We start from the raw sequence: 25,448 nt of genomic DNA, 5'->3' as shown, positions 1-25,448 counted from the left end.
GCGGTGCATCAATCGTTCGGGCTTGGACCCGAGCAACGAATGCGGTATGAGGATTGTTGATTCAAACACCATGCAGCTAACATGAACAGCGATATAGCCTCGTCGAGGCCAAGGGTACCCCCCAGCCCCTTATGCGGCCGGTGGCCTAGAAGCGCCACTCAAATTGACCTTTACATGTCCTTGAGTGGCGAGGTGTCGTGATGTGGACCGAGCTACAAGAAGGGGGAACGGAGGCTGGTCGGTTGACAAACGGAGGCATAGAGGTGAATGCGAGATGAATGCGCCTCACAGGTGTGGGCGAGTGTCTCTCAGTTGCTCGACACACCAACCGTATGCGTACGATGGCGAAGATGCAGTGCAAAAATTGTGTGATTTTGATTTTGGCATGTCCGTATCTGCCTTTTTGTCTATTCGCACGCACCCTGCAATCTAGGTATATCCTCCTCATATCATAACCGATCGGAAAAAAGAAAAGAGAAGACGAAAGGGACAGGCGACACTGATGAAATACCCGTGCTCCTCTAATGCGCGGCGGTCCCATTCCCATGCATGCAACCCATTCGTGAGCAGGGAAGAACACTACATTCCGCACAGATCCCGATCCCAAAAGATACGCCCTCGCCGGAAAGAAACAACCGCTGGGCCTCGTGTCAATCAGTTGACTCGGCCGGTCTGTCAAACTGGAAATCACAATCCCGACGCCTCCGCTTAATCTCGTTAATACACACTGCCCTGTATGCTTTTGTCTTCCCTCTCCGCGCGGGCAAGGTCGTCCTCGTCCGCCTCGGAGCCCAGATCAATGCTGTTGGTGTCGCCGAGGCGATTGGCGCGGGCTCCTCGTCGCAAGCCCTCCTCGTCTGACTGGCCATCCTGCGTGCCTGGTGTCGTGTTCCCGTTTGCATGACCGTTGGCGCTGCTGCTGATACTGCCGCTGGTGGCGCCGCTGCCGTCGTCCTTGGGAACGGCTCCCACCTTGGCCTTTACTGTGACGATTGCAATTTCGGGCCTATGACCTTCCTCCTCCGACGAGTCCGTGTCACTGCCGGCCGTTGAGGTGTGCCCCGAGTAGGTGCCGCCAAAATCGCGGCCGACGTGGAGATGCGGCGAGATCATACTTCGGAGACGGTCCTCGGCGGAGATAAAGGAGGGCGTGCCGTCCGGAGAGGAGACAACCTCTTGGCGGGAGCGGATGACGTCGATGTCAGGAGGCCTGCCGTCTCCGTCGGTGCCTTCGTCCGACGTATAACCCTGCTCGCACCGCTTGACAGGCCTCCGGGCTGGTGCGGGCGACTGGCGGCGGGAGTGGCCATTCACGGTTCCGTTGCTGTTGGCGTTTGACTCGTCCGTTAGGCGGAGGGCTTCCAGGTCGTCACGCCTCTGGTAGTGACTCTTGTGGTTACACCCGTTAGGACAGCCACCCCAACGCCGCGTGACGATGAAAGTCTTACTGCGCTCGAGGAGAGTGCCTGCCTTGGCATCCTTGGTTGGCTTTTCCTGGTTTCCCTCCACCTCGGTCTTCCCCTTCTCCTCCTTCTCCTCCTTCTCCTTTAGCAGGGCCCGCTCTTTGCGCAGCTCCGACCACGTCCGGAGCTTATTCTCGAGGATGTATTTGCCGCTCTCCTCCTGCTTGCGCATGATGAGAAACTCGCAGTGGTTGACATTCCGCAGGTCCTCGAAGTACTCGACGGTGAAGTGGTACCACTTCATCAGGAAGACGCGGGACATGAGGCCGTGGGTTACTGCGACGGTGTTAGCGAGCAATGCCGCGAGGTGGGTAGCATCGCGGTTGACCTACCTAGAACGCAAACACTGGCGAAATCGTTCTCTCCAAACTGGCGCCACAGACTCTCGTTGAAGCCACTAACTCTGTCGTAGGCGTCTGCGGCGCTCTCGCCGTTGGGGATGCGGTAGAAGAAGTGGCCGTAGTCGGCGCGCTCCTGCCACATGCGTTCCATCTCGGCGGAGCACGGTTGGAAGTTACCAAAGTCCTGCTCGCGCAGGCGGGGCTCCTCGTAGACCTTGATGTTGGAGCGCTTGAAGGGCGAGGGGCCCTCCTCGTCGGACGTCAGCGTGGAGAGGATGCCCTCTGTGGTCTCGCGGGTGCGGCGGTAGGGCGAGGTGAAGAAGTGTAGGGTGTCGTCGGCGCGCAGCAGCTTTCGCAGGCGGCGCCCGGCGTCGTAGGCTTGTTGCACGCCATCTTGTGTTAATTTCACACGGTGATCGGGGATCGTCTGGTGGATTTCGCGGTTCTCTGGGTAGGCAGAGGCGGATTAGCAAGGCCGGGGGAACGGAGGTATCTCGAGCGAAGGGGGGAGGGATGCGTACTGTTGCCCTCGGACTGGGCGTGCCGGATGAGGATGATGAGCCTCGGCTTAGCCATGATGCCGGGTTGTGACGGGAAGTTCGCCGGTTGATAATCGTAGTCGGGCGCCCTTAAGTTGGGGGTATGGTGGCAAAAGGCGTAAATGTCGACTGAGAGTGATCAAGTCGACGTGGTAAAACGAGAGTTGTCCTACGGCCGGTGGCACTATTCAACAACGACGAGACAAAGACGGCTCTCTTGCAGGAAACAGGATTGAGCCGCGGGTCGCAAGTCAGTAGTAGCGTTGAGAACCCTGTTGACCGGGAAGTGCAAGGGGAGGAATGCGGCGGGGCGGATGCAGGCACTGGCGGACGGGCTACGGACACTGGCGTGGAGGGAAGCCTTGGGAGGGGGGGAGAGGAGACGGCCGGTTGTATTTGTATCGATGGATGTCAACCTTAACCTTCTGGGTGGCGGACAAGAGGGTGGTGGTGCTTGGTTTAGTAATGCGCAGATGTTTCTGACCAACAGGTTTAACAGGTTGAGATGGGTTGAGTTTGAGGTACGGAGTACAAGGAACGTTAGGCGTAGCAAGGAGTGGTTTAAAGTGGGATGGAAAAGGCAAAGAGTCACAAGTTTATTTTTTGACTCTTTTCCCCTAGGGCCTCGGGTTGGCTCTGTGACTCTGCGACTGTGTTGCTCAGTGCTAGCGACCCCCAAAGGTGCCGCAATAGGCATTGCATGCTGTACATCAATCGCCGGTGTCCTGCCCCCCGTGTGCCAGGTATTTTTGGCCGCCGCTCGGTGGCATGGCTGTCATGGCCATTCTCATGTATACTACGCAGTAGAAAGGACCCCTCGTCCCACTTGGTGAGAGGTCATCTTTTTGGCGGGCGGGCCTGTCTTCAATCTCAAGCCCTGTCATTTCTGGGGACAGGCGCCGCCCCCCCTCCCTCCAAGACAAGGCCCAACGGCCCCTGGCCATCTCTCCCTCCCTCCATCTCTCAGTGTCTCCAGCGGGGTGCATCGGAGGATCCCAACGCTCTGTCAACCAACCAGATGCCCGATGCACAGCTCTAGTTGGCGCCTCGAGACATGGAATGCATAGCCCCTGATTGGCGCATTGACCTCCGATAAGCGGCGAGGCTGTCTGCCCCACCCACCCTCCTCCTGGCAGCATGGCGGCACTCGCACTTGCACGCAGCAGTGCTTTTTGTTTCCCCGGTTAGAGAGCGAAGCCAAAAGGGGGAAAAACAAAAAAAGAGGGTAAAAGGAAGGGAAAAAAAAGGCCTTACCTTGCGAACAGGCGAATGAAGGCTACAGGGATCCGCTCGTCGCAATCCACTTTTTTCGTTTTTAATTTATTCTACTCGGTCTACATTTGCACTTTGCCTTTGGCAGCCGTGCATCTCCGTCGCCTGCTTGCCGCCTAGCAGCCGCTTCCAGACCCTCGCGGTGTAACCTCGTAACTTTTACGTCGCCAATCCGCATCCTCCTTCTGGTATGGTAGACCAACCGGCACGCCTTGCCCAGAACCGCCCATTCCAGCTCCGTCATTCGATGATTTTCCCCACCTCGCCCACACATTATTCCAATCATCCCACCCATCTTCTCAGCCTTCCCGCAGCACCACCGCCACAGCAAAAAAAAAAAAAAAAAAACATACGAACAACAGCCGCCGCCCCGGAGTTCCCCTAGCCGCCCAACCGACCACTCTTAGTAACGGACGGCACCACTAGACGCCAATCTTTTCCCTCTTGATCCATCCTGCGATCTCTGGGGAGGTTCACATCAGAACCCCAACACGGGCCACGCGCATACGCGCAATCTTTTCACCTTCGCACCCGGCCGGCCGCATAGCAAACCTCAACAACTTACCCCAAATCGCCCCATCCCGCACCCAGCCTCATTCCACAATCATACGATCCGCAATCTCAAGTCCAACCGCGCATCCGCATCTGCTACCACAACAAGCAGTTGCATCCCCCCCTCCCTCCCTCCCCGCAAATCCCCAAATCTAGCACGCACGCATACAATCTCCCCATCCGGGCCAGGCAGACAGCCAGACAGCCAGTGACAATGTCCGGCGAGGGCCCCGAGTCAATCCCCACCTCCGCGGACCCGCGCTCCCGCCGCCCGACAAAGAAGCGCGCCCTGACCCCCGTCACGGAGCACGCGAAGCACCTCGACGCCCTCTTCTCCAAGCCCGACCAGGAAATCCGCCTTCCCCCTCCCCCGGGCGCCGTCGCCAAGCGCGCCGTCGCCGCCCCGCCCGAGATCGTCACCAACGTCCAGGGCTCCAGTGCCGGCGCCGGCTCCGGCGAATTTCACGTCTACAAGGCCAGCCGCCGCCGCGAGTACGACCGCCTGCGCGCCATGGACGAGGAGGTCAAGCAGGAGAAGGACAACGAAGAGTTTGAGCGCCAAAAGGCTGAGCGCGCCGCCAAGGACGAGGAGCGCACGCGAAAGAACAGGGAGAAGAGGGAGAAGAAGAAGCAGAAGGGCAAGAAGGGTCCTGCGGCGGCGGCTGTTGCGGGTGCTGCGAAGGGCCCTGCTGCGTCGAACACTGCGACTGCGGCGGCAGCATCGTCGGGGAGGGAAGCCGGCGACGCCAAGGGAGACAGGGACTCTGGAGGAAATGAGGTCGCAGATGCAGCCACCGCATCATCAGGAGCTTCTCAGCCTGCAGGTCTCGTCATCCACGACGATGACTGATTCATCCGTGTTGAGTGAGCTTTTGAGGCGTGAACGTGAGCTTGGCGTAACCAAAAATAACTTCAGACCAAACACCAAACCGGTGTGGGTCCCAAGGATTGACAGACAGAGCAGTGACAGGAGACACAAACCAGACAGGGCCCCCGAAAACAGCATCAAAGCTTTTTTTTTTGGAGATTCCCGAGAAACTTCAGTCGTCTAGGTATTTCTAATCCCATGTCTATGCCTTCGTACAGGGTATGACTTTTTTTCTTCTTCCTCATCGTTGCTCTCAACGCGACCGACACCGACACCGACACCCGCCTACACTATCTCCCAGTCCAGAAAATACCAGTCCGACTAACTTCCATCAGGCATCTTATTCGTCGCCGCCGTGCAGACCGTTACCCATTTGTCCCGCCTTTCTCGCACTGCAAATATCGTCCACTCTGAGGAGCAAGCAGGCGGACTGTAAGTGCGTGTGTTAGTAACTGTAAAACACTTTGTAAAAAAAAACAATTGTAGACGTGGATCCACATACCTCGATAGCCGTCTTGATACTCTGTAGCTTAATGGCCTCCGGCTCCCAAACGCCGTACTCCTTCATGTCTGCAATCACGCCAGAGTCGCCGTTGATACCCCAAGAGTGCTTTCCCTCGGCGTGCTTGGCGCGCAGATCCGTCAACACTCTGACGGGGCTCGCACCGGCGTTCTGGACCAGCGTACGGGGGATGACCTCGAGCGCGTCGGCGACGGCCTTGTACGGCCACTGCTGGACACCCTCGACACCCTTCGCGAGCTGGCTCAACCGTACCGAGACGGCCATCTCCGTCGCACCACCACCAGGGGAGAGTCTGGGGTTGAACATGACGTTCCGGGCGACGCCCATGGCATCCTGGAGGTTGCGCTCAACCTCGTTGAGGACGTCCTTCGACGGGCCTCTGAGGAGCACTGTGCAGGCCTTGGGGTTCTGGCAGCCGGTGAGGAAAGTAAAGTACTCATCGCCAATCTTCTCAATCTCGAAAAGGCCGCAGAGCGTGCCAACGTCTGAGTCTTGCAGGTCGTCAACGCGGTTGACGATGGTGGCACCGGTGGCTCTTGCTATTCTGTTGTTGTCGGTCTTGCGGACACGGCGAAGAGCAGTAACGTTAGCCTTCACGAAGTAATGCTGAGCGAGATCTGAAATGCGTTGTTAGCTGTTTGTCCAAACCACCACTTGACCAGTGAAGCTCACCTGAGACACCCTTCTCGGTGATGACCAAATCAGGCTTAAGGGCCAGGACGGCCTCGCACATGGACTTGACCTGCTCCTCCTCGATCTGCAGAATCCGGTTCCAGTCCTCCTCCTTCGAGATCTCGATGTTCGTTTGGGACTCGCCCTTCTTGTACTCCAAGGGGCAGTCGAGGAGGACGATTCTGGGGTTCTCTATTCTCCGGCGCATCTTGGGGTGGGTAATGTCCTTGTTGAGCATGACTCCGTCCAGCACTCTGCTGTCCTCGATCTCGCCGCCGGGAACCTTCTCCACACGCGCGTAACGCTTGATGTCGACCTCGGTCTTTCCGTTGCCTGCCTCCCACGTGACGGTGCGGACAGCCTTGAGGGCGAGGTCGCACATCAGGTCCGACCATCTCGAGACGAACTTGGTACCGATAGAGGAGGAGATGAGGCCACGCATGGCCTTGTCGTCGTTGACGTCGATAGGGAGGGAAATGTCGTCAACGATCTCGAGGGCGTCCTTCAGCGCCCGGCGGAAGGCGGCAATGATCTGAACGGGGTGGATATTGCGCTCGAGCTGGGGCAGAGACTGCGCGAGCATTTCACCAGCTGGGCCGGGTCAGCATTTGTGCTTTATAAGCATCATTTTGCGCTCCGGAAGCTTACCCAGAATAATGACCGTCGTCGTTCCGTCGCCGACCTCCTCGTCTTGTGTCCGGCTGAGCTCAATCATGCTCTTTGCTGCAGGGTGCGAGACCTCGATCTCTCTGAGAATGGCGTGGCCGTCGTTAGTGAGGACGATGCCGCCCATGGGGTCCAAGAGCATCTTCAGCATGGCCTTGGGTCCCAGGCATGATCGAATGATATCGGCGACACTGATGGTGGGATTAGCGGTTGTCTACAGGCAGATCGGGAAGGCATCGTACGTCTTGGCGGCTGCGATGTTGGACATCTGGGCCTTGCGACCCGTCTGCCGCTCACCGCTCTGGGTGTCTGTCAAAGGTGATTAGTACTGAGTCGTGATATTGGAGGGGGGTAGCTTGTCAAGCTCTAGGGGAAGGAGGGGCTGCCTACTCATAACCACAACAGGAGCTTGCATGATGGGCGACGACGATTTCAAAAATTTGATGAAAAAAAGGTGTCGTCTGGAGGATTTATTTCGGCGAGAAGCTTCACCGTTGTAGAGGAAATCGTGGAGATGGCGGGGGCGTTGCTGCTGCTGCTCCTCAAGGCACCTGGCTTCTAAAAAGTTCGCTGGGCGGGTTTGTTTTTTGGCGGGATGAAGCTGGAGCACGGCGGAACCTATTTCCCGCTTCACCGAGATTCACCTTGGTTCTAACGCACCACACCGAAGGGATCCACCCAGGATCCAGCCTCTCGACAACGTCCGCTATGGTCATAGCAAAACATGAATACTTGACGACCAGCATAGTCTAGCAATCATCAACTGCAATGTGGCGCTCAAATTTCATTATACACTATTTTATTATGTTTTACTAGTCATGTTTCTGGCTTTTTTTGCCCTTCCGATGCTACTTGGATAGGCAATCTCCAGAAGAACGAGTATAGGAGTTCTTATTGGCTTGGCTGCTTTTTCCTCTCTGGGCGTATTTTTCTTAATTATACAAGAGAGACGAGTAAAAAGAGCACTTTGAGTGTGCGGCACACTCATCTCCCGTCTCCGAATTCATTCCAAGGGATTTCTAGCTAGTATACCCTGCGGCATGAATTTCTACCACTTGGTTTCGTTGCGGAGCCCGGAACTTCCTGAAGGCCGGTTTGTGTTGCCGTCATATCTCGCGCCTGGCTTCTTCTTCCCGTATTGTGGCAGAAATATCGGGGCGAATGGAGACAGCCGAGACTGCGACGGGACCAATGGCGTCCACGTAGTTCGAGGCGTCTGAGACTTCGGGGCGAACTCGGCCCAGTCGCCCCTGAACGTGATGTCCACGATACATTTGTCTCTGGCCATGGTTTCTTGCAGAGAGGCCCACCTCTTTTTGTCAAACTCTGCTGCCTGGCGGACGCGCTCCCAAAACTCGTCCTTCCGTTTGGTCCTGGTGTCGTGCTTGACCCGCCGGTCCGTTTCTTTCCACGGGAGCCCAGATAAGTCTTCTGCGGATAGGAAGTCTTCGGCTACACTGGAGCCAGGTATATAGCTCTTCTTAGACTGGGTCTCGAATATCGGGGTGCCGTCTTTGCTCATTCTCAGTCTCAGTTTTTCTGCATCGCTTCGATGTCTGGAGCCACATATTGTAAGCTTCTGGAAATTGCCTAGCTGTGGGGACTGAGTCGAGTCCAGATGATCTTCGCCAATAGATTCTGGCTGCTTTGTATTAAAAAGCACAGTCATCTTATCAGCTGGTACAGCGATCTTAACGTATGATCGTGGTGTCGGTGTTAGCTCTAGAGGAACCGAACCGTCGGCCTGGACAAGCGGCTTGGAAATCTCGAAACATAGCCATCGGCGCTTCGCTCCGGTTATGTCTGTTCTTCAGGTACATGTTAGACCTAGTGGGCCAAGAACGAGGGAGATAGACTCACATGTCCAGCTCAACCAAACATAGGGTCTGATCTTTTTGATGCTCAAAAAACATCTCAGTGCTCGAGTTCGCTCCGTAATCCCGAGGAGTGTCTAGGCCCAGCGGTGGCCCCGGGAAGTTTTGCTGCATGTATTCCTCTTTCTGAAAGTGTATGCACTGTATAGCGCGCTGCTGGTATCCGTTCATGTTCATAGACCTCTCTTGAAAGGCGCTGAAACTCATGTTCATAGGCACCCCTTGGTGGTCCTGTTGCCCTTCAACATTCATAATCTGGCCGCTTCGCCGTCTGGCAACGAGTCCCGGAATCTTGTAAACGTTCTTGTTGTATGGCCGAATGACCGCTGTTAGTCTCTTTTGCATCCCTAAACTTGAGTTTTGGTAAGCGAGGATCATTCCCTTAGCCGAATAACGCTATTATCACTTACACAAATTTCAGGCGGGCCTTGTAATGGGCGTTGAGCTCCTTTCTTTGTTGCGAACGGTTGATTTCCAGACTGTCCCGCATCTTCAGCGTAGTTTCAGAGGGCGAAACTCCCAACAACTGATGCGCAGTTTCGGCATCACTGATGACGGATTCCTGCCGCAAAACTGACGGTAAACAAAGGGTGATGTCGGTCAAATCGATTTCGCCGAAAGCCGTGATATCATTCAATGGCTCGGTTGGCGGACCATCTGGATCTTGTCGACTGATAACGTCGCATTCTGCCTTTTTCTGGAAGCCTAGTCGAATTCCCAAGAGAAGCTTTTGCTGCACGCTCATGCCGCTCTGGAAACCAGGCGAATTCGCGAGGATGTAGCCGGCACTGGTTTCGACATCACTGTCTGATGGATTCCGACTGTACAACGGCGCTCCTGTAAAAAAAAAACTTAGTCGAAACGAAGTCCCAGAATCAAATGCGTCTTACGGTGAGAGGAGCATCCGGGGAATACGTTTTGTTGGATTAGCTCTGGTAAACAGAGTCCTCGTTCTACTCCTTCATATTAGCATTCAAATAGTTGACTTGAGAAATCGAGGGTATTCCTAGGGACACATGAAAATCCGGTTCGAGTCCACAACCGTACCTGAATTCGTGACTGCCATGGTTCTTCTGTTCCGCGCCCTTGGCAGCCACTGATGTTGGTTAATTTCCCCTACTAACTTGATTTCTACCAAGGCTTCGGTAGCAATATCACTAGCAAGTTGCTCGCCACGTTGTCTCTTAACGGTGTTGCTGTCGGGTTCGCTCGCGTGCCTCTTGTAGCCTTTAGTCCACGAAACTGCCATGCCGGTGGTGTACAAGCGTGTGTTGCCGCCTTGAGTGGCCGAGGAAGATGCGATGAAGGAGTCGTTGAGGTTTATGAGAGACTTGAACGACGGACAGGCGATGGAGCTCAGGTCGAAGGAATTTCGCGAAGCATATGTTTCGGCTAGTATATGAATACTCAGTGAGTTTGCTCGATGGAAGTAGCGGGAAAGGCCAGCCCATCAAGGACCCTAAAGATATCACCGAAGGGCGTTGGTGTTGCAAGTAGCTATCTATAGCTCACTGTTAGTCAGGTCGCCGTAAGACAGAGAGATCTGACTCTCAGCAGGTTGGGCGCTCTTTGGCTTTGTGCGAGCAATCGAGTATAAGACGAGAAGGCCAATGGCACGAATGTTGCAGGTATCAGAACGGAAGCCCATGTCCGACAGTCTGCGTACCGTTGCCGAAGATTTGCGTCGCCAACCACAGCAAGGATTGATGTGGTCCTTCCACGACGTGAACATGGACTAAGGCGACCGAGTTTTTTTCTTTTTTCTTTTTTCAAAAGGTCGTAGGCTTGAAAAGATTAAGGAAAGTAAGCTGGATTTGAAGAAGAAAAGGCAGGGCAACAAGGCGGTGTCAATACGCTGGAGCCTTGGTGGCGTCCAGCATCAGAAAGGTGCGAATAGCATCGTCCTTGCCCTGATTCGGCAAGGGAGTGACTAAAGAGTGAAGTGCGATAGCCAGAAAGCTGAGGTGATAGGTACGCAAAGAGGAGGTTGGGACACTTTCCCCGTAGTAGGCGCCTTATATCAGACCGCCCGCCCACATGAAGTCGAACTGAGGAATACAGCCGGCAATCACCTTCAACAAAAGAACCTCGCCAATATCTGGGCACTGCCTGAGGGAGGCATGAGAGCACAGACGAGCAACCACCGCATCAAAGACACATTATAGAGAGCATAGTTAGTTTTGCTTGTTTCATTGGAGTACCGCGTCTCCGACGATGATTACCGTGTTTTCTCTCCACAGCGCCAGTAAGACCCTGCAAGAAACGGTGAGGGCCACCACCTTTCTCACACCTCAAGCCTCTCACCCTGATATCTTTTTTAACCACCACATATACTCCGAGCCCGACTTGAACCGAATCTAATCGGAAGTTCGTCACATTGATTACTTCCTTCCCGTGGGAAAGCCCAAACCACAGCCTCGGTGCTCAAAGACCTATGTTCTCCGCCTAGGCCACGGCTCTGTGAGCCACGTACATACATTGCCATCTCAGCCAACCAGTGGGCCGCATATATCCTCCCTTGTCGTGATCCCATGCGGAAAAAAATGCAAACCGAAAAAAAAAACTAGTGTATAATAATCCTGTATGGTTATTCCTCCTCCAAAGACCCTCCTTTCTAGAGGCGTGTCTCTATGATGGCATCCGCCTCGAAGCAGTTGTACATGGTGAGCAGGAAGGACCATAATTAGTCATGCTAGACCAGAATCTTTCGTATCCCTTGGAACGCCTATTCCCCAATGACGCATGCCTTGCTAATGTAACCCCCTTTTGTTTGTAATGTAAAATGTTGTGTGAGCGCCCGTGCTGTTGCAACAAGCATGAGTGTAACCGGCGTTCCATAGCAGTTCCATCTCGCAGTGTTGTTTGTCGCGGGTTTTACCTCGGTGTACTTCAGAAAAACTTGGACATTGCTCTGCTTAGATCGATGAAGTCAACGGGTTTCGTGACATAATCGCTGAAGCCAGCCGCGACGCATTTGTCCTGGACGTCGGACATGACATTGGCTGACAGCGCAATGATTGGCAACTTTCTGAACCCGTTACCTTTCTCCCATTGTCGGATTTCTCGACAGGCCTGGTAGCCATCCTTGCGTGGCATGTGTAAGTCGCACTACAAGACGAGTCAGCTATGAAGACATGCCTCAACCAAACGAAAGCCTTACAAGTATTAAGGAGTAGTAGTCGTGGGAGTGGCCAAATACCATGTCGGTACACTCGGCGCCATCTGCGGCCACCTCAACCTCCACGCCAACCTTCTTCAGGTATTTTTTCAAAACTTTCTGATTGACAGGGTTGTCCTCAACCAGCAGCACCTTATACCCCTTGTTGCCCATGCGCTTTTCAATTTCCTGGTAGCTCGCCTTCTGAGTTTCAACCATTCGTTGGGCGGTAGAACGGTTTCGGTCGATGCTCAGATCGCGGACCTTGTCGGGGTCAAAGATCACGGCAAATCTCGACGGCTTGACCGGTTTGTAGATGAACGTGACGGTATTTTCCGACACGAGCTTCTCATACTTTGTATCTGTTGCCATCCTCATCACGGCCTGCCGTTGAACCGAGTCAGACAGAATGAGTATTGTCGTGTTGGTGATTGTTGTTGACTTGGTAATCTGTTCCATTAGGCCAATGATTTCTTCAGGGGAGGGCAGGTTGAGGACGATGTGCGTGAAATTGACTGAGTCCTCTCCTCCTAGCAGTTTCCGTGCCTTTTCGGAGGAGTCTAGGGCAGTTATCTGATGAGGCACGTCTTTGGGTAGTGTCGTCTCGATGTGTTGCGCGGTAGCCTCACGGCTGTGAGTTTGTGGGCAGATGATGAGAATGGAATACATAGGGGGCCTGAAATCTTCGAGATTCCCGGGCTTGGAAGTTTCCGGCGTGGGTGTCGCACCCGGTGAGGTCTCGTTGGAGGGTAACTCCAATTTCATTTGCGACAAGTCTTGGCCGCTTGCTCTAGCAGCTTCGCTGAAATGGACGAGGCCGACATTTACCGACGACACGGACGTGCGCTCTGTAGCGTGAGAGATGCTAGACTGTACTGACGGAACCGAACTTCCGCTAGAAGCAAGAGCCGGTGACACAAAGTCAAGCTCGGCCCTGGGGCTTATACTGGACACGGCCTTGGGCGACTGCAGCGGCTTCGTGGAGCGAAGAACAGAAACCTCTTCAGTGGGCTCGACCAAAGGTTGCAGCGCCTGTGGACTCAATGGTGCATCGGGATGGTCGTCCTTCGTCGGCAGGGCAAACTTTGCAGTGAATGTAAAAGTCGAGCCTTGGCCGGGGACCGCAGAGCCTTCCATATTGCCTCCATGGAGTTCTACCAGCTGTCTGGAAATTACCAGGCCAAGACCACTTCCGCCATGTTGCCTGGTGCTGCTTCCGTCAATCTGACTGAACGGCTTGAAGATGAGATCCGCCTCCTCCTTTGTAAAGCCACGACCAGTATCAATGATTGCGAATTCGAGCATGATCTCGTTCTGGTCCATCGTCGATTTCCTATCAGTGTAGACTCTGCATCGACTGAAGACTTCGCCCTCGGCGGTGAATTTGATGGCATTGCCGATGACGTTGAGAAGGACTTGACGGATGCGGACCTTATCGCCCTTGACCCAGGCTGGAACATCCTCCTCCACAATGTAGTTCAACTCCAGTCTCTTGGCAATAGCCATGGTGGACACCAGCTCGTTGACGTCCTCGATAAGAGAGCGTGTATGGAACCATTCGTACTTGAGCTTCATCATGCCAGCGTCAACCTTTGACAAATCGAGAATGTCGTTGATGATCATCAAAAGGCTGTTTGCGCTTGTCTGAATGGTGTTTGTGTAGTCGCGTTGCTCTTCATTCAGAATTGTATCCTGCAAGAAGCTGACCATTCCTGAAATGCCGATGAGCGGCGTTCGAATTTCGTGAGACATGTTGCTCAGGAATCTGCTCTTGGACTCCATAGCCTCCTTCAGTTTGGCTTCAAGCAGTTTGTGGTCGTTGATATCCGTTGCTGAGCCAAAGTAAGAGCTGGCCCCGTTCCCAAAGTCAATGTTGTCGATCTCGACACATCGAATGAGATGCCACCTGTACTCTCCGTTCCTGGATCGCAATCGAACCTCCGTTGTGTAGGACAATCTACCATTGCTGTCGGTTGCCACTTTGATGATACCTTGTCTTGCCAGTGCCGTGAGATCAGCAGTAGGCATCTCATAGACTGAGCTGCTACTCGAGCTGTTATTACGTGATAACGCTTGGTGAATGCCCCTCAGGTTCGTCTCCAGCTGGCTCTGCCCCTTACCCGGAGCAACGAGACTGGCGAATGTTGCCTCGGGCGGTTGTGGCTCTTGGTAAGCTTTTCGGTCGAACTTGGTAGGCATCGGGGTCGGGGGTCTGTCTGTAGGTATTTGGCACTTGGCCAGATCATCAGGATGAACAAAGTCCATGAATCCCAATCCTAGAGAGTCTTCAAAACTCTGGCCAGTATACGACAGCCACTGCTCGTTGGCAAACGTAATGCCTTCGTCTTCGGTAGCGGTGAATATGATTTGAGGTATGAGGTTGGCCAGTAGTCTGTGCTTCGCTTCGGAGGCCTCTATCTCTTCTTGCCGTGCTGCCTTGAGTTCCGCGATGTGTTGGTCATGGATATCCATGTACGAGCCAAGGAACTGCATCATGACCCCTCGTTTATCACGGGATGCGACGGCGCGAGCATAGAACCACCGGTAGGCCCCATCGAATCGTCTAATGCGCACTGTCCTCGAGAATTGCTCGCCTGTCCGCAGCGAGTGGCCCCATGCCTTCAAGTACTCGTCTCTGTCATCTAAGTGGATACTACCCCAGGGATCGGCGGCAAGGTCAGAGACCGTTTGTCCACGATATGTCAAGTACCGGCTGTTCACCCAGACTATCTCACCGGTTTGCGGCAGCGAAACGAATACGTGAGCTGGGAGGGAGTCGAGAATGAGCCCCTTCAAACGGTCCGATGGCGGTGGCATATCAACCGGGCCGACCGTCAAAGAGCCTTGCCGAGAAGGTGCCGTGTGAGGTACTGGCCTACTTACGACGCTCGAGCTGGGTGTTAATGACTGGAAGGTTGTGGCGAAATCACCACCGTAGGAATGCAAGAGGGTATGCTGGCCGTGTTCTGAACCTTTGTGTTCGGCAGATTTCATCCTAGGTTCGAGCACTGCGATTTCATCCAAGTAGTTCTTAAGCTCGTGAGAAAGCACTCTCTTGGCGCCCCCAGGCGTCGAGGCACGGCTGTCAGCACCACCCCTTTCTGTTAATTCTTCGCCTTCTCCAGTCCCGGGAGTCTGAGATGGCTCTTGAACACGGGGCCTGTATCCGGCTGAGAGGCGAGATTGTCGCTTTTCCGCCGGCGACTCCTCCCTGGAACTTCTCCTCGTCTTCTGCGAGCTCGTCGATGATGTCTCTGCCCTTGACGCGGCCGACTTTTGCTTGGTACTAAAGTAGCTGTCTCCCATGACCTGGGCAGGGCTAGTGGCAGGCCCCCGTTTGTCCATAACCTGATGCAGGGAGCTTTGATCCCAACCAGGTGTGCCGATTGGAGAGCCGGCGGCGCTTTTCGACACAACAGAATAATCGCTAGGACTCGTCATGCTGCCCGCCAGCGAACGTTGGGTGGGCATGTCGTCAGAGGGCAGGTAGCTTAGGTTGCCAATGCTGGCTGGGTCCGCCAGGGCGCGCCCGTCAGCAGCGATTGCTCCAAACCCGGCTGTCTGAGGTCTTCGGCGATTAAGCCCGGCAAGCTCCGTCTCCAAATTTGTGTAATGGCGACATAGGGAGAAGGAGGTTGCCAGGTGCGGGGCAAGATACTCCAATGAATGGCGAAGATTCGAGGGGTAGGGAATGATGGGGCTGAGAATTGAAAGGATAGCGATCGGCGCTGGCTTGTCTTTTCTTTGCCAAGAGGCGGTAGCAGAGTCTTCATTGTCTCCGGAGTGTTCTGGAGCCTCGCTTCGGTTGCGAGAATGCGACTTCTGCTCCAGGATCGTCGTGTCAAGCTTAAAAGGATGAACGGGTTTTGAGAGAAGCAGGTGAGTGAGCGGAATGTGCAAGACTGTCCACGAGTTGTCTACACCAATAGCTTCGGGCGGTCGCATGCCAGTATAATCTGCAGGAGCGGATCCTGGGTTGAAAGAGTCTTCGTCGACCATGGCATCTGTGAAGAAAGGGTTCTCTGTCGGGTCGGCACGTACCGCCGGTGATGGCGCTGGGGACTGAGACCATGGCGATGGCGGCGCTTGTTCGAACTCCTCATACTTCGGGGTCGGGGGCCGAGGCTCATCGTCGTCAAGCCGGGAGATCATGCTGGATGGCTTAGACTTTTCGCCCCCATGACCACGGCCCGAGTTCCGGGGTGCATTTGCGCCGCCGAGAATAGTCGACAGCTTTGAGCTGGACTCTATCCTCCCTCTCTTCAACTTCTTTCTTGCGGCCTCCGCGGAAGTTGTATTTGCCGTCACCTTGGACTTACTTGGCTGCTCCTCTGGCAGGTTCTGCAGATAAGGATAGCTTCTTGTCAATGCAATAACCTTGCCACGTTCAAGAACACGCATGACACCACTGTGATCGATAAGAGGGTCGGCCTCGTAATCCAGGGCTTGAAGTACAGGGAGCACCCTGCCTTCTGTGTCCGGGTTAGCACCAAGAGGGGCTTCCCAACTGGGCACATTTTGTTCTTCGGCATCATGTTCGGCCAATGCTGACTGATTCAACTCTGGTCCTGGCGCCTCTTGACTACTCTCTTCGGATGTCTGACCGGGCGGGAAGTAACTCTTGCTCCTACCAAGTTGTGCGGGACGACGCGAGGGCAGAAGTCTTTCACCGCTCCCTGTCCGTTCTCTGTTGTCTTCGTACGCGGTGAAGGAGTGACGGGTCTGAAGACTGGGCCGAGACGACAATTTTGGTCGTTGTGATTCTTCATGCAATGGAGTCTCTTCGGGGCCAACATCACCGGCACTGCTGGGTATCATACTGCTGCCCCGGGCCATGTAGCCAAGGCTCAGGTCGTCCTCCTGGTGTTCGTTGTAAGTTGCTTTCTGGCCCCAAGGCACATTCTCAATATCAGTAGAGTCAGCTGGTACCGCGAGTGTCACTCTTTCGGCCTTGTACACATCTCTCATGATTTGAACGACTGTGTTCCACCACGCATCCAGCCCCGGCTCAGCGTTGAGCATTAGTGACAGGTCATACAGATTTGGGCTAGGGAAGTCGCCTTCCAGTTGGCCAGTGGCTCCAGCCGGAAGAAAAGTGAGCGCCGACGCCGGCGTTGACGAACCGGAAAGCACTTTATCCTGGGCAGCACCGAACCCCTCGAATGACATGGTTTGCGACATAAAGGCGGCGGCAGTTGGAGACATATTTCCGAATGGTCGGTTCATCCAGCCAGGACCGTATCCCGGCGTGGACATGCGTGGAAAGGGGTAGGACGGAGTACCCGCGATGAAGCCTGGCGTCATTCCGCCACGAATGGTGTTGCCTGATTCGGTGGATGTTGTTGTCAAATTGGACGCTGTCGTCGACAAGGCGGCAGATGCAGCGTTGACATGCGGCGAATTGCCACTTTCCTCAGCAATTGGCGACACGCGCACCTTTTCGGGGGTCGTCGCTGTCAGACCTCTCGTTGCCATCTCACGCCTCTCCAAGTCTCGTGCTAGTCGCTCTCGGTACCGATTTAGTTGTATCTGGGATTCGGAAAGCCCAGGTGGCGGCGTGTCGGCGGCGTTGTTCCCCGCGGCCTCATCTTTATTGCTTTTTTCTTCCTTGCCGCCTGTCCCACCTACAACGTCATTGTCGGTCTGAGACGCGCCCACGCTGTACTTCTGGTTAGTATCTGGGCCATCGCCACCAGGACTCGCAGCCGTAGTAATGGAAGATTCGAGTTGGGCGCTGGGGCGGTCAGTCAGAGACCGAGAAGACTGCTCCTTGGGCACATTCGACATTGCGAGTCGCGCATTTCCCCCAGGTTTGTAATGGTCGAAGGTCAGGCCATGACGGGGGCTCGGTAGGGTGAGCGACGGTTCTGTGGTGGGCGATTTTTTCGGGTCGGGCGTGGATCGTCTTGGAAGGCTAAGCCGACGCGCAGAGGACGGGTCTTTCTTGTCTGCTGGAAGGCTCGTGCTGGGCATTCCTCATAGAGAAGGGCACCCCATACACAAAGAAGTCGCGAGGGTTTTGTGGTGATTTTGCTTTTCCGGAGGGGAACGAATGGTGATGTCGCCTCGAGCGGTAGCCGGCAGGGTTCGACGCGAAGAACGACAGCAGCGAGGGTCTCGCGGTATAGTCGAGAAGGGAGGGAAACGGGCGAGGGGTTCGGCCGGCGTATACTAGAGTGGAAGGGGTGCGGTTTTTTTTACCCTGAAAAATCGTTCGGTGAGGTTGCGGTGAGGAGAAGGAGAGGTGACAATCCAGAAGTCGAGGGGGAGTGCCGTCGGCGGAAGCGCGCGGTGTGGTGGTGGAGGTGGAGGTGGAGGTTTGGTCTGGCTTGGTTTGGTTTGGTACCTTGTGGTGGTGAGGCAAGGTGAGGTTGGGGTGGATGGTGTTGTATGGATGGGATGTACGTTTGGACAGAAGTGGTATGGACCGAATAGGTATGGGACTGTGAATGGGGACTGGGACTTGGGTGTGGGGTGGGTGCTTGTCCTCTCTCTCTTTCTCTCTGTCTACGGCGACGGCGGGCCTGGCGGACGGTGACGGTGACGGTGACAGCGAACGGGGGGCAAAGAGCAAAAACGAAGCGAGGCGAAGCGAGAAACGCAGCAGGAGGAGCGCGGGCACGAAGACAAGAGAGACGGAAGAACAAGAAAGGAAAGGGTGTGCGGTCCACTCGAGGCCTATGACGTAGCCCGGTCCAGTTGAGTACAAGACGACGACGTGCAGCTGGACGGGGTAGGTGAGCATGAACAGCACCGCACCTCGATCAGCTCAGCTCAGCTCAGCGCAAGTACAGTTCTGTGTCGCTGCGGTCGCTGAGAACCGCTCAACGTCCTGAATGTCTTGGCTGGTATGCAGCATTGGAAGGCCGAGTCGCCGCTCTCTCTCTCTCTTCCCCCCCCCCCCCCAAATTGGTTTTCACCTCTAATCATTGATAGGCTCCTATTCCGTTCATCAAAACAAGCTCTTCATCTAGGCTCTTGGGCAGAAAATTGCCTAACCATGGGCATTCATCCAAAGGCCAAAAGGAAGGGGGAAAAAACAAATACCGCCAACGGGGGTTCTTCCTTGGAAGGTGACCGGCGTGGTGTGGCCCTGCCATGGCTGAGGGGAGGTACCGGTACTCAGGTTTGGCGCTAATCGCCCACTACTCTACCTCAAGTAGGTACTGTGTATCCTCATCACAGACTGAACACACCGGACGGGAGATCCTTACGGGCGCGTTGGGAGAAATTTGTGCGTTCCATCGCCCAGTCAGGTCTAATAGACGCCCTATTGACACTCATTTCTCCCATGGATAAGAACCCCTCCGTAGCGAAGCGAAAGGCCATACCAGCCCCCCCTGTTAGCATCCTACCATGAGCGCAGCTGTCAGGGCTAGCAATGCGCGGTGTTCTGTTCATCTCACGGTCCACTGCTTGACAGCGCCGTTCCCGCCCTTCGATTCCCCGCCGACCCAGGACAGCCTGCAGTAATCAATCAGTCGTGATTCGGCCCATTGGAACTCTCCACAGGTAGTCCGCCTTCCGAATGCCTTGGACGATAACTCGCCCGTCTCGCTCATGCGCGACAGCTACTGCGATGGTGAACTGCCCGCGTGGCCCTCCAGCGATGTAACTAATAGCTAGTAGGAATACCTCCGTCGAGGTCTCGGATGTATCGAGGGACATGCACATGTACATGTACATGCACGTGTACCTGCCCTGGTCGATTGTGGAGAAATTGGCTGGATACGTATCTTCATTACATCACCCGGCCATGGCTGCCGCCGGCCCCAACTCCACGTCCGGCACCCACTCAATTCTGACCCTCCGTCTTCGTTAGGCCTGTGTCTTTACCTTCCGCTCCGAGGTGAAGGGGCATGCCTGCCACCTGACTGGAAGCCTATCCAAAGTCTCCCTCCTCCTGTCTTGTCTTCGTCCGTTTGACGACGGTCGTTACCCTTCCTGCCAGGGCCTGCCTGTCTGGTTACACTACATTACCATAGAGGTCAGGTCAGGCTGGTGAAGAAGCTCGGTCTGCCAAGACGCAAATCTGCAGGTCCCTAGGGTCGACCACGGCATCGCACCTGGCACCTGGCACGGGCACCTTACATAGTACAATGAAAACCTCGGAGCAAGGGAAAGGGTCTTTCCATCGGATACCGTCCGCCGTTTCTCAATGAATGGCGAATCCACGATTCCCGTACCGGTGCCCGCTCGAGCGCTTTCATTGCCAGGCATCCCCTCCCTAAGCAGCTTGTTGCCTTCGCCCTGAACACATGAGCCGCCAGAAATTTACCACTAGTTGGCCTTGCCGACCTCGTGAACTCTCCCCGGCCCATGATGTTTTCCTCCAACCTCCAAGGCAGCGGCAAGTTCATGACTCTGTTCTCCCCACGAATATCACATCCGCCCATCAATGTTGGCAAAACGCCCCGGAGGAAATACGGGAAACGGAACGTCTTAGCCTATTAAATGTGGGCGAGAGTGACTCCTCGGACTGCTTCAATTACCGCGCGGCCCAAGAAATCCTCAGACCTACGGTGTGAAAGACATGGTTCAACTCATCTTGTTCATGGCATGTTCCCCCCGTCTTTGCCGGCACGCAAAGCAGGAAAGTGAACCTCCGACACATTGAACTCTATCCCAGTCGCCCACAAAAATCCCAAAACAAGCTGCAACGCTGGACGTAACCGCGGTGCCGCGGCAAGCTCACGACTACGAAGGCACTAGTACGACTACATCCGACGGCAGATATAGAGGTAGGTATCCAACACACCCTTCACAGAGAATCCATTGGTAGAGCCTCGAGTGAGTCGCATCAACGTCACGATTATCGAGTTCTTATTTATCTCCACTATCGTCTCTTGAATACGTGTGGGTTCGTACACCAGCACGTACATCGTTCATCTGCGCACATTTTGGGACGAACGTGGTCGTTTGGGTCCTCATGTGTTCTACTTCGCATCGTCACACGGATGGCAACCCGTCTGCGCCGCCGTCTTGGTCTGTTTCGGTTTCCGCAGCTCAACTCTCAGAGCAAGGTATGCCAGGCGATGCTCCAAACAGCGGTGGTCAAGTGATAAAGCTTCCGCCCCCGGCTCCCCGCCAACGATGGGCTTAACGTTTTATTGGACGGGACTGCTCGATCACGTTTACCGTAGTAAAGGCTCCGTTGACGACTTCGATCGGGAATTTGTGGGGTTGGATTTATACGTCTTAGGAACCCCACCGCACCAGGGCAAGAGATTGGGATGTGCCCTGGGAAACGGTGAGCTGTAAGGCAACATCTTGAAAACTACAGCCTCACTTCGCAGTTCTTCTCTAACCGTCCAGGCCGTACGGCAACGTACCGTCGTCGTTCGGGGCATCAGACCATTTGTTTCCCCGAGTCACCTTACTTACCGGTTTGGCTAAACAACGAGCATACCGCAGCCAGCTACACCCTTGCCCCAAGGTATGAAGCGGCCGACCCGATGGGGTGGCTAATTTTTGGTGGCATCCCTATCCTCACTCACCAAGGCAGTCTACCGCGTGCTCGAGCTTGTCAGGCCGTGTTGGCCAGTGTCAGAAGCACAGTTCCGACGGGGTAATGATCATTAGCGGACTCACTAGAAGGCCGCCATCCCAAAAGAAGGGGCATTATCACTCTAATCTTGCCGCCAGAGCAGGTTTTGCGCCACCTCTGAACAGATTTTTCTTATTCCCGTTTTTTTATCTTCTTGCTCGCCAAGCTTCGGAAACAAGCGATGGGGTTTTTAGGGTGGCTGGGACGCAGTCGACAAAGTTGAGGTACCCAAGTCGAGGCAGGGTTCCGATCACAGTTGAAGTCGATATTGGCTCTCATCGTCTGATTCGTGGTTGACCTGCAACCTCTTTCCCACTAAATGTGGCATCTGCACCTCAGCAGCACCTGTTGCTCTCTACAAGCATTATCTCGCCCGCCCCAAACGCACGAGTGTCCATGGTTGGAAGCTTGTGGCGGTTGAAGTACTTTCATCGTCACATTGCGAGAGGAACAGGCTCTGCGAATTAGCACCTCATTCACTTTTAGCTTGAGGCACCACACATACATACGCACGAAGGCACCCCCGGCGAAACAGTCTTGACGTCTTCCGCAACCCTGCCTTCAAGAGGACCCCTTTTTCTCTTTCATCCCAGCGTTTCGCAGCAACGATACCATATTTGGAGCTAACGGACGCTGCTCCGGTGGAATAGCAGAGCTAGTTAGAATACTGGTGCTCGGACATGGTACGGTGTGACATTTCCTGCGCACGAAACGATGCAAGGTGTACTTGCAAGGCCTAATGAGGCACATCCAGTTTTTTTGGACAACGCGTGACCTCCTTGACCCCTGAAGCATGTTTATGCCACGCCAAATGAACGCCAAATGACGTCAATATGCATCATGACCCAGGTGGCTTCTCCGACTGCACTGCACGCTAGTGCAATGGGCATCCAAGCCCAATGGAACGAAAATGTACTTGGCCCCCTCTTCAGCCGGTACGTATCCGTACTGTCAGCACTCATTGTTGTTCGGCTCTTCCATTGTATCCTTTTTATGTTCCGTTCCCGTTGGCGGCTTCTCCCTTGGGACTAAACAAACGAGGACATGCAAAACCCAATGCGAGCTTGGGTTCCATTCCATTTCCATTAAGCCCCGGCGGCAGGCGTCGTCCCAAGATGATCACCGGTAGCCGAGAGCCTTTTCTGCCCAGCGCTTGCAACAACTGCCCACCAGCCCTGGCCTCCGATCTGACCCCTCTGTTGCAATTTGATAGCGCTCTCGAAGCCTTCCTCTTCCGTCTCCCACAATGCCGCCCGCCCATGCGCCTTTCCGCCGCTATTGGCTCCAAAATGCATGTCCAATCTGGCATTCAGACCAATCACTGAGACGGCGTATCAGTGCAAATTCCATTCCTGTCCCTATTGGTTGGCTTGCAGCAATCGCTATCACTAGCCACGATTCCGCACACATTTCGCTTGGGTTGCAGCAGGCAGACACCACATTTAGAAGCACCATTCAGCAACATCCCACCACGCGCAGCCTGCCGGGCGTTGTCATCATTGCTTAGTCGCCTGTCATCGTATCGTGCATAGTACTTCTTCCCCTGGCTCTTCGATTGGCATCGCTCTCCGACCCCAAACCCAAACGGACCTTCCTGAGTCTGGCCGTTCAGGGGATGGCGCGGTGAGCGCCATGTTCGTCATTTCGTCTTCGACATTGGACGAACTAAAACTGAGGGTGCGCCGACGGAATCGGCAAGAATTCCTACGGGAAAGCAAGATGCTCAGATGCATTCCTCCAGCAGCGAACCACGGGAACCAAAGACAATCGTTGCACAACCCACAAACGTTGCCTTGATCAATCGTCGAGACTTCTTGTTCCTGACCGCATGCCAAGCCTTGCGTATCAAAGGCCCGGGTCCGACAAGACGGAATATCGGCAACGGTGCTCTGAACCTGGTCCCCGTTTCTCCATTCCACAGCGGGTGAGCCACGTCTCTGATGAATCAGCCACATGAACACTTGACAGCCCCCTTATCGTCAACTTGCTCCCTGGAAACAACTACACTGCCCCTCCGCACCAACCTACATCGAGAAGACGCAATTTCCAGAATAGGGATTCCCGTTCAGCATGCGGCTCTCATGCAGGCAACCAAGGCTGGCAGTGGCAGACCAGGCAGACCAGACGGGGCCTGGGGGCGTATCCAGAATCCTTGCTTGGGCACGCTTCACCTATTCGGGCTTGGCGGCCATAGCAAAAGGTGCTTCGGCCAGGTAGCTCAAGACCGGCGAAATCTCCGTCTGATTCGAAGTTTCGATTCCTCAAACGTGGCCGAGGTTGCAGCCCTGTCAGCTAACGCTTTGTGGATAAGCGTTAGCGCCCACGGACCAAGTTGAGAGTGCAGATGGGGTCCTTTTGCCTGAAGGCCGTCGTCGATTTCGATAAATGAATTTCACCTGGTTTCAACGTTTCAGACGCGATCTCGTCGATAAAGTTGAGACCTCGTCTCGTGCCTTGTCCGCTTCCATTGGATGTCACAAGTACACCCACCCACAGGAAACCACTCATCCTTTCAATGTACTCTTTACTTAGAGAGTGGATACGGCTATCGCGCCTGCAGTCACCCACTCGCTGTTCAATATCGACGTGTCTGATCCCGATGGTGTTGACGGCTGAATGAGCGTTTCTTGTAGGCACAGTCACCACCCTCACTTACGTCCACTTCGTACCAGAGTGATTGCTGCAACTTTGCCCCAGGCAACTTGCGGCAAGACAGATAAGAAACTGCAAATCGGAATGGTCTACGGATATCGAGGGGCAGAAAGATGCAACTCGCGCTCATTTCTGTCCTCTTCTATCAATTTCGCGCAGGGAGTGTCTCATGACGGCAAGTGCCGTTGCACGTCGGCCAGGGTCCGATGAGACTTACAAGAATTACATCCTCGGATGGTAAAATTACATCCAAGGAGATAACCCACCAGAAAAGCAAAGCTCAACAATTAGTGCCAACTGGCTGGCAGTGGGAAGCAAAACGGACAAAAACATACAACACCAGGTATTCGCTGGTCGTCACCGACCCAACTACTAATCCGGCCCTCACTGGCTTATCTATGGGAGAGCGGACGGGATCCCGAGTTCTCCAGTGGGTATGGTCGTATGTGACAGTGTCGGATCAATAAACAGAATATATAGGAGTGGTTCTATGCATGGAAACGTAACGTTCGATGTGAAGATGAGGCCGTATCATGGCTGATCACGTCGGTTGGCAATTTTCTTTGGCTCTAGATAATTAGTTCTACTCGTAACGTCAATTGTCGCGTTTTTCTATTTGCAATATAGTCATCGTTATTTTAGGCGGTGTGTACAAATTAATCTGTACGCAAACCTGGGGACATCGTGAGCTAGCCTGTCCACATTCCCAACTCACCAAAGTCCGAGCTACCATAGTTAGCGGTCTCCTGGAGTCCTAAAAGTTATACATGTGAAAATGCCCCGGGTATTGAATGCTTGGGATGTGAACTTAGTGTTGATAAGGCTCTGCCTCGGTGGGAACCGGGCAGGATGTTCCAGCAAGTCATTTAACTAAATCCGTAGGCTTAGAGATTGTATTTGCCAAATCCATGCAGTTATATCCGTACGAGATATCCAATCTACTCCAAATAATCAGGATATGATCTCATAAAGTTTACTTGTCCGCGGCCACAAATAAGCAGTTACAAATACGGCTTTGTGAACCTCGCTCATCCAGGTCCGACTGTTTTGTTCGCAACACTCATCAAATATGGTTGTGCATGCGTGACTTACACTCTGACATCTACTCCGTGACTTCTTCGCATACATAGTAGAGAACTGGGAATACTAATCACTTGTTTGGCGAGCCACCAGAAGACTGACTTTGCTTGTGATCGTTCAACCTTTCTCCTGCAGTTGTATGTCAACCTTTCAAATGCCTGGAACGCAATTGTTGTCCTTCGGACTCAAGGCCATACTCAGTCGATTCCGTTATGGCTCTAATCGACGGAACACCTTGGTGA

The 25,448-nt window shown here is 54.3% G+C and overlaps 5 protein-coding genes across 5 annotated transcripts; 1 reads left to right on the top strand and 4 right to left on the bottom strand.

Annotated features, from left to right (window-relative positions):
- Window positions 1–717: 717 nt before the first annotated feature.
- Window positions 718–2,380, bottom strand: EsH8_II_000968 (acid phosphatase DET1; the record flags this gene model as incomplete). Its single annotated transcript, XM_083264266.1, has 3 exons — window positions 718–1,739; window positions 1,796–2,251; window positions 2,326–2,380. 3 exons carry the CDS (start codon window positions 2,378–2,380, stop codon window positions 718–720), a joined length of 1,533 nt encoding a protein of 510 aa, XP_083121588.1.
- Window positions 2,381–4,381: 2,001 nt separating this feature from the next.
- On the top strand, window positions 4,382–5,017 carry EsH8_II_000967 (PRKRIP1 family protein; the record flags this gene model as incomplete). The annotated part of the gene is made up of 1 exon (XM_083264265.1): window positions 4,382–5,017. One exon carries the CDS (start codon window positions 4,382–4,384, stop codon window positions 5,015–5,017), a length of 636 nt encoding a protein of 211 aa, XP_083121587.1.
- Window positions 5,018–5,375: 358 nt separating this feature from the next.
- On the bottom strand, window positions 5,376–7,311 carry EsH8_II_000966 (chaperonin-containing T-complex subunit CCT3; the record flags this gene model as incomplete). The annotated part of the gene is made up of 6 exons (XM_083264264.1): window positions 5,376–5,465; window positions 5,538–6,175; window positions 6,231–6,821; window positions 6,879–7,087; window positions 7,115–7,205; window positions 7,287–7,311. 6 exons carry the CDS (start codon window positions 7,309–7,311, stop codon window positions 5,376–5,378), a joined length of 1,644 nt encoding a protein of 547 aa, XP_083121586.1.
- Window positions 7,312–7,944: 633 nt separating this feature from the next.
- On the bottom strand, window positions 7,945–10,418 carry EsH8_II_000965 (uncharacterized protein; the record flags this gene model as incomplete). Its single annotated transcript, XM_083264263.1, has 5 exons — window positions 7,945–8,704; window positions 8,757–9,041; window positions 9,181–9,558; window positions 9,895–10,162; window positions 10,283–10,418. The coding sequence occupies 5 exons, from the start codon at window positions 10,416–10,418 to the stop codon at window positions 7,945–7,947; spliced, it is 1,827 nt and encodes a 608-aa protein (XP_083121585.1).
- Window positions 10,419–11,659: 1,241 nt separating this feature from the next.
- Window positions 11,660–17,900, bottom strand: EsH8_II_000964 (putative histidine kinase HHK2p; the record flags this gene model as incomplete). Its single annotated transcript, XM_083264262.1, has 2 exons — window positions 11,660–11,878; window positions 11,931–17,900. The coding sequence occupies 2 exons, from the start codon at window positions 17,898–17,900 to the stop codon at window positions 11,660–11,662; spliced, it is 6,189 nt and encodes a 2,062-aa protein (XP_083121584.1).
- Window positions 17,901–25,448: the final 7,548 nt, after the last annotated feature.

The sequence above is a fragment of the Colletotrichum jinshuiense genome, chromosome 2, assembly GCF_051148585.1.
Source record: "Colletotrichum jinshuiense chromosome 2, complete sequence".
In the NCBI taxonomy this organism is placed as follows: domain Eukaryota; kingdom Fungi; phylum Ascomycota; class Sordariomycetes; order Glomerellales; family Glomerellaceae; genus Colletotrichum; species Colletotrichum jinshuiense.
Note: the sequence above shows the minus strand (reverse complement) of the source record. Positions and strands in the feature narration are given on the sequence as shown.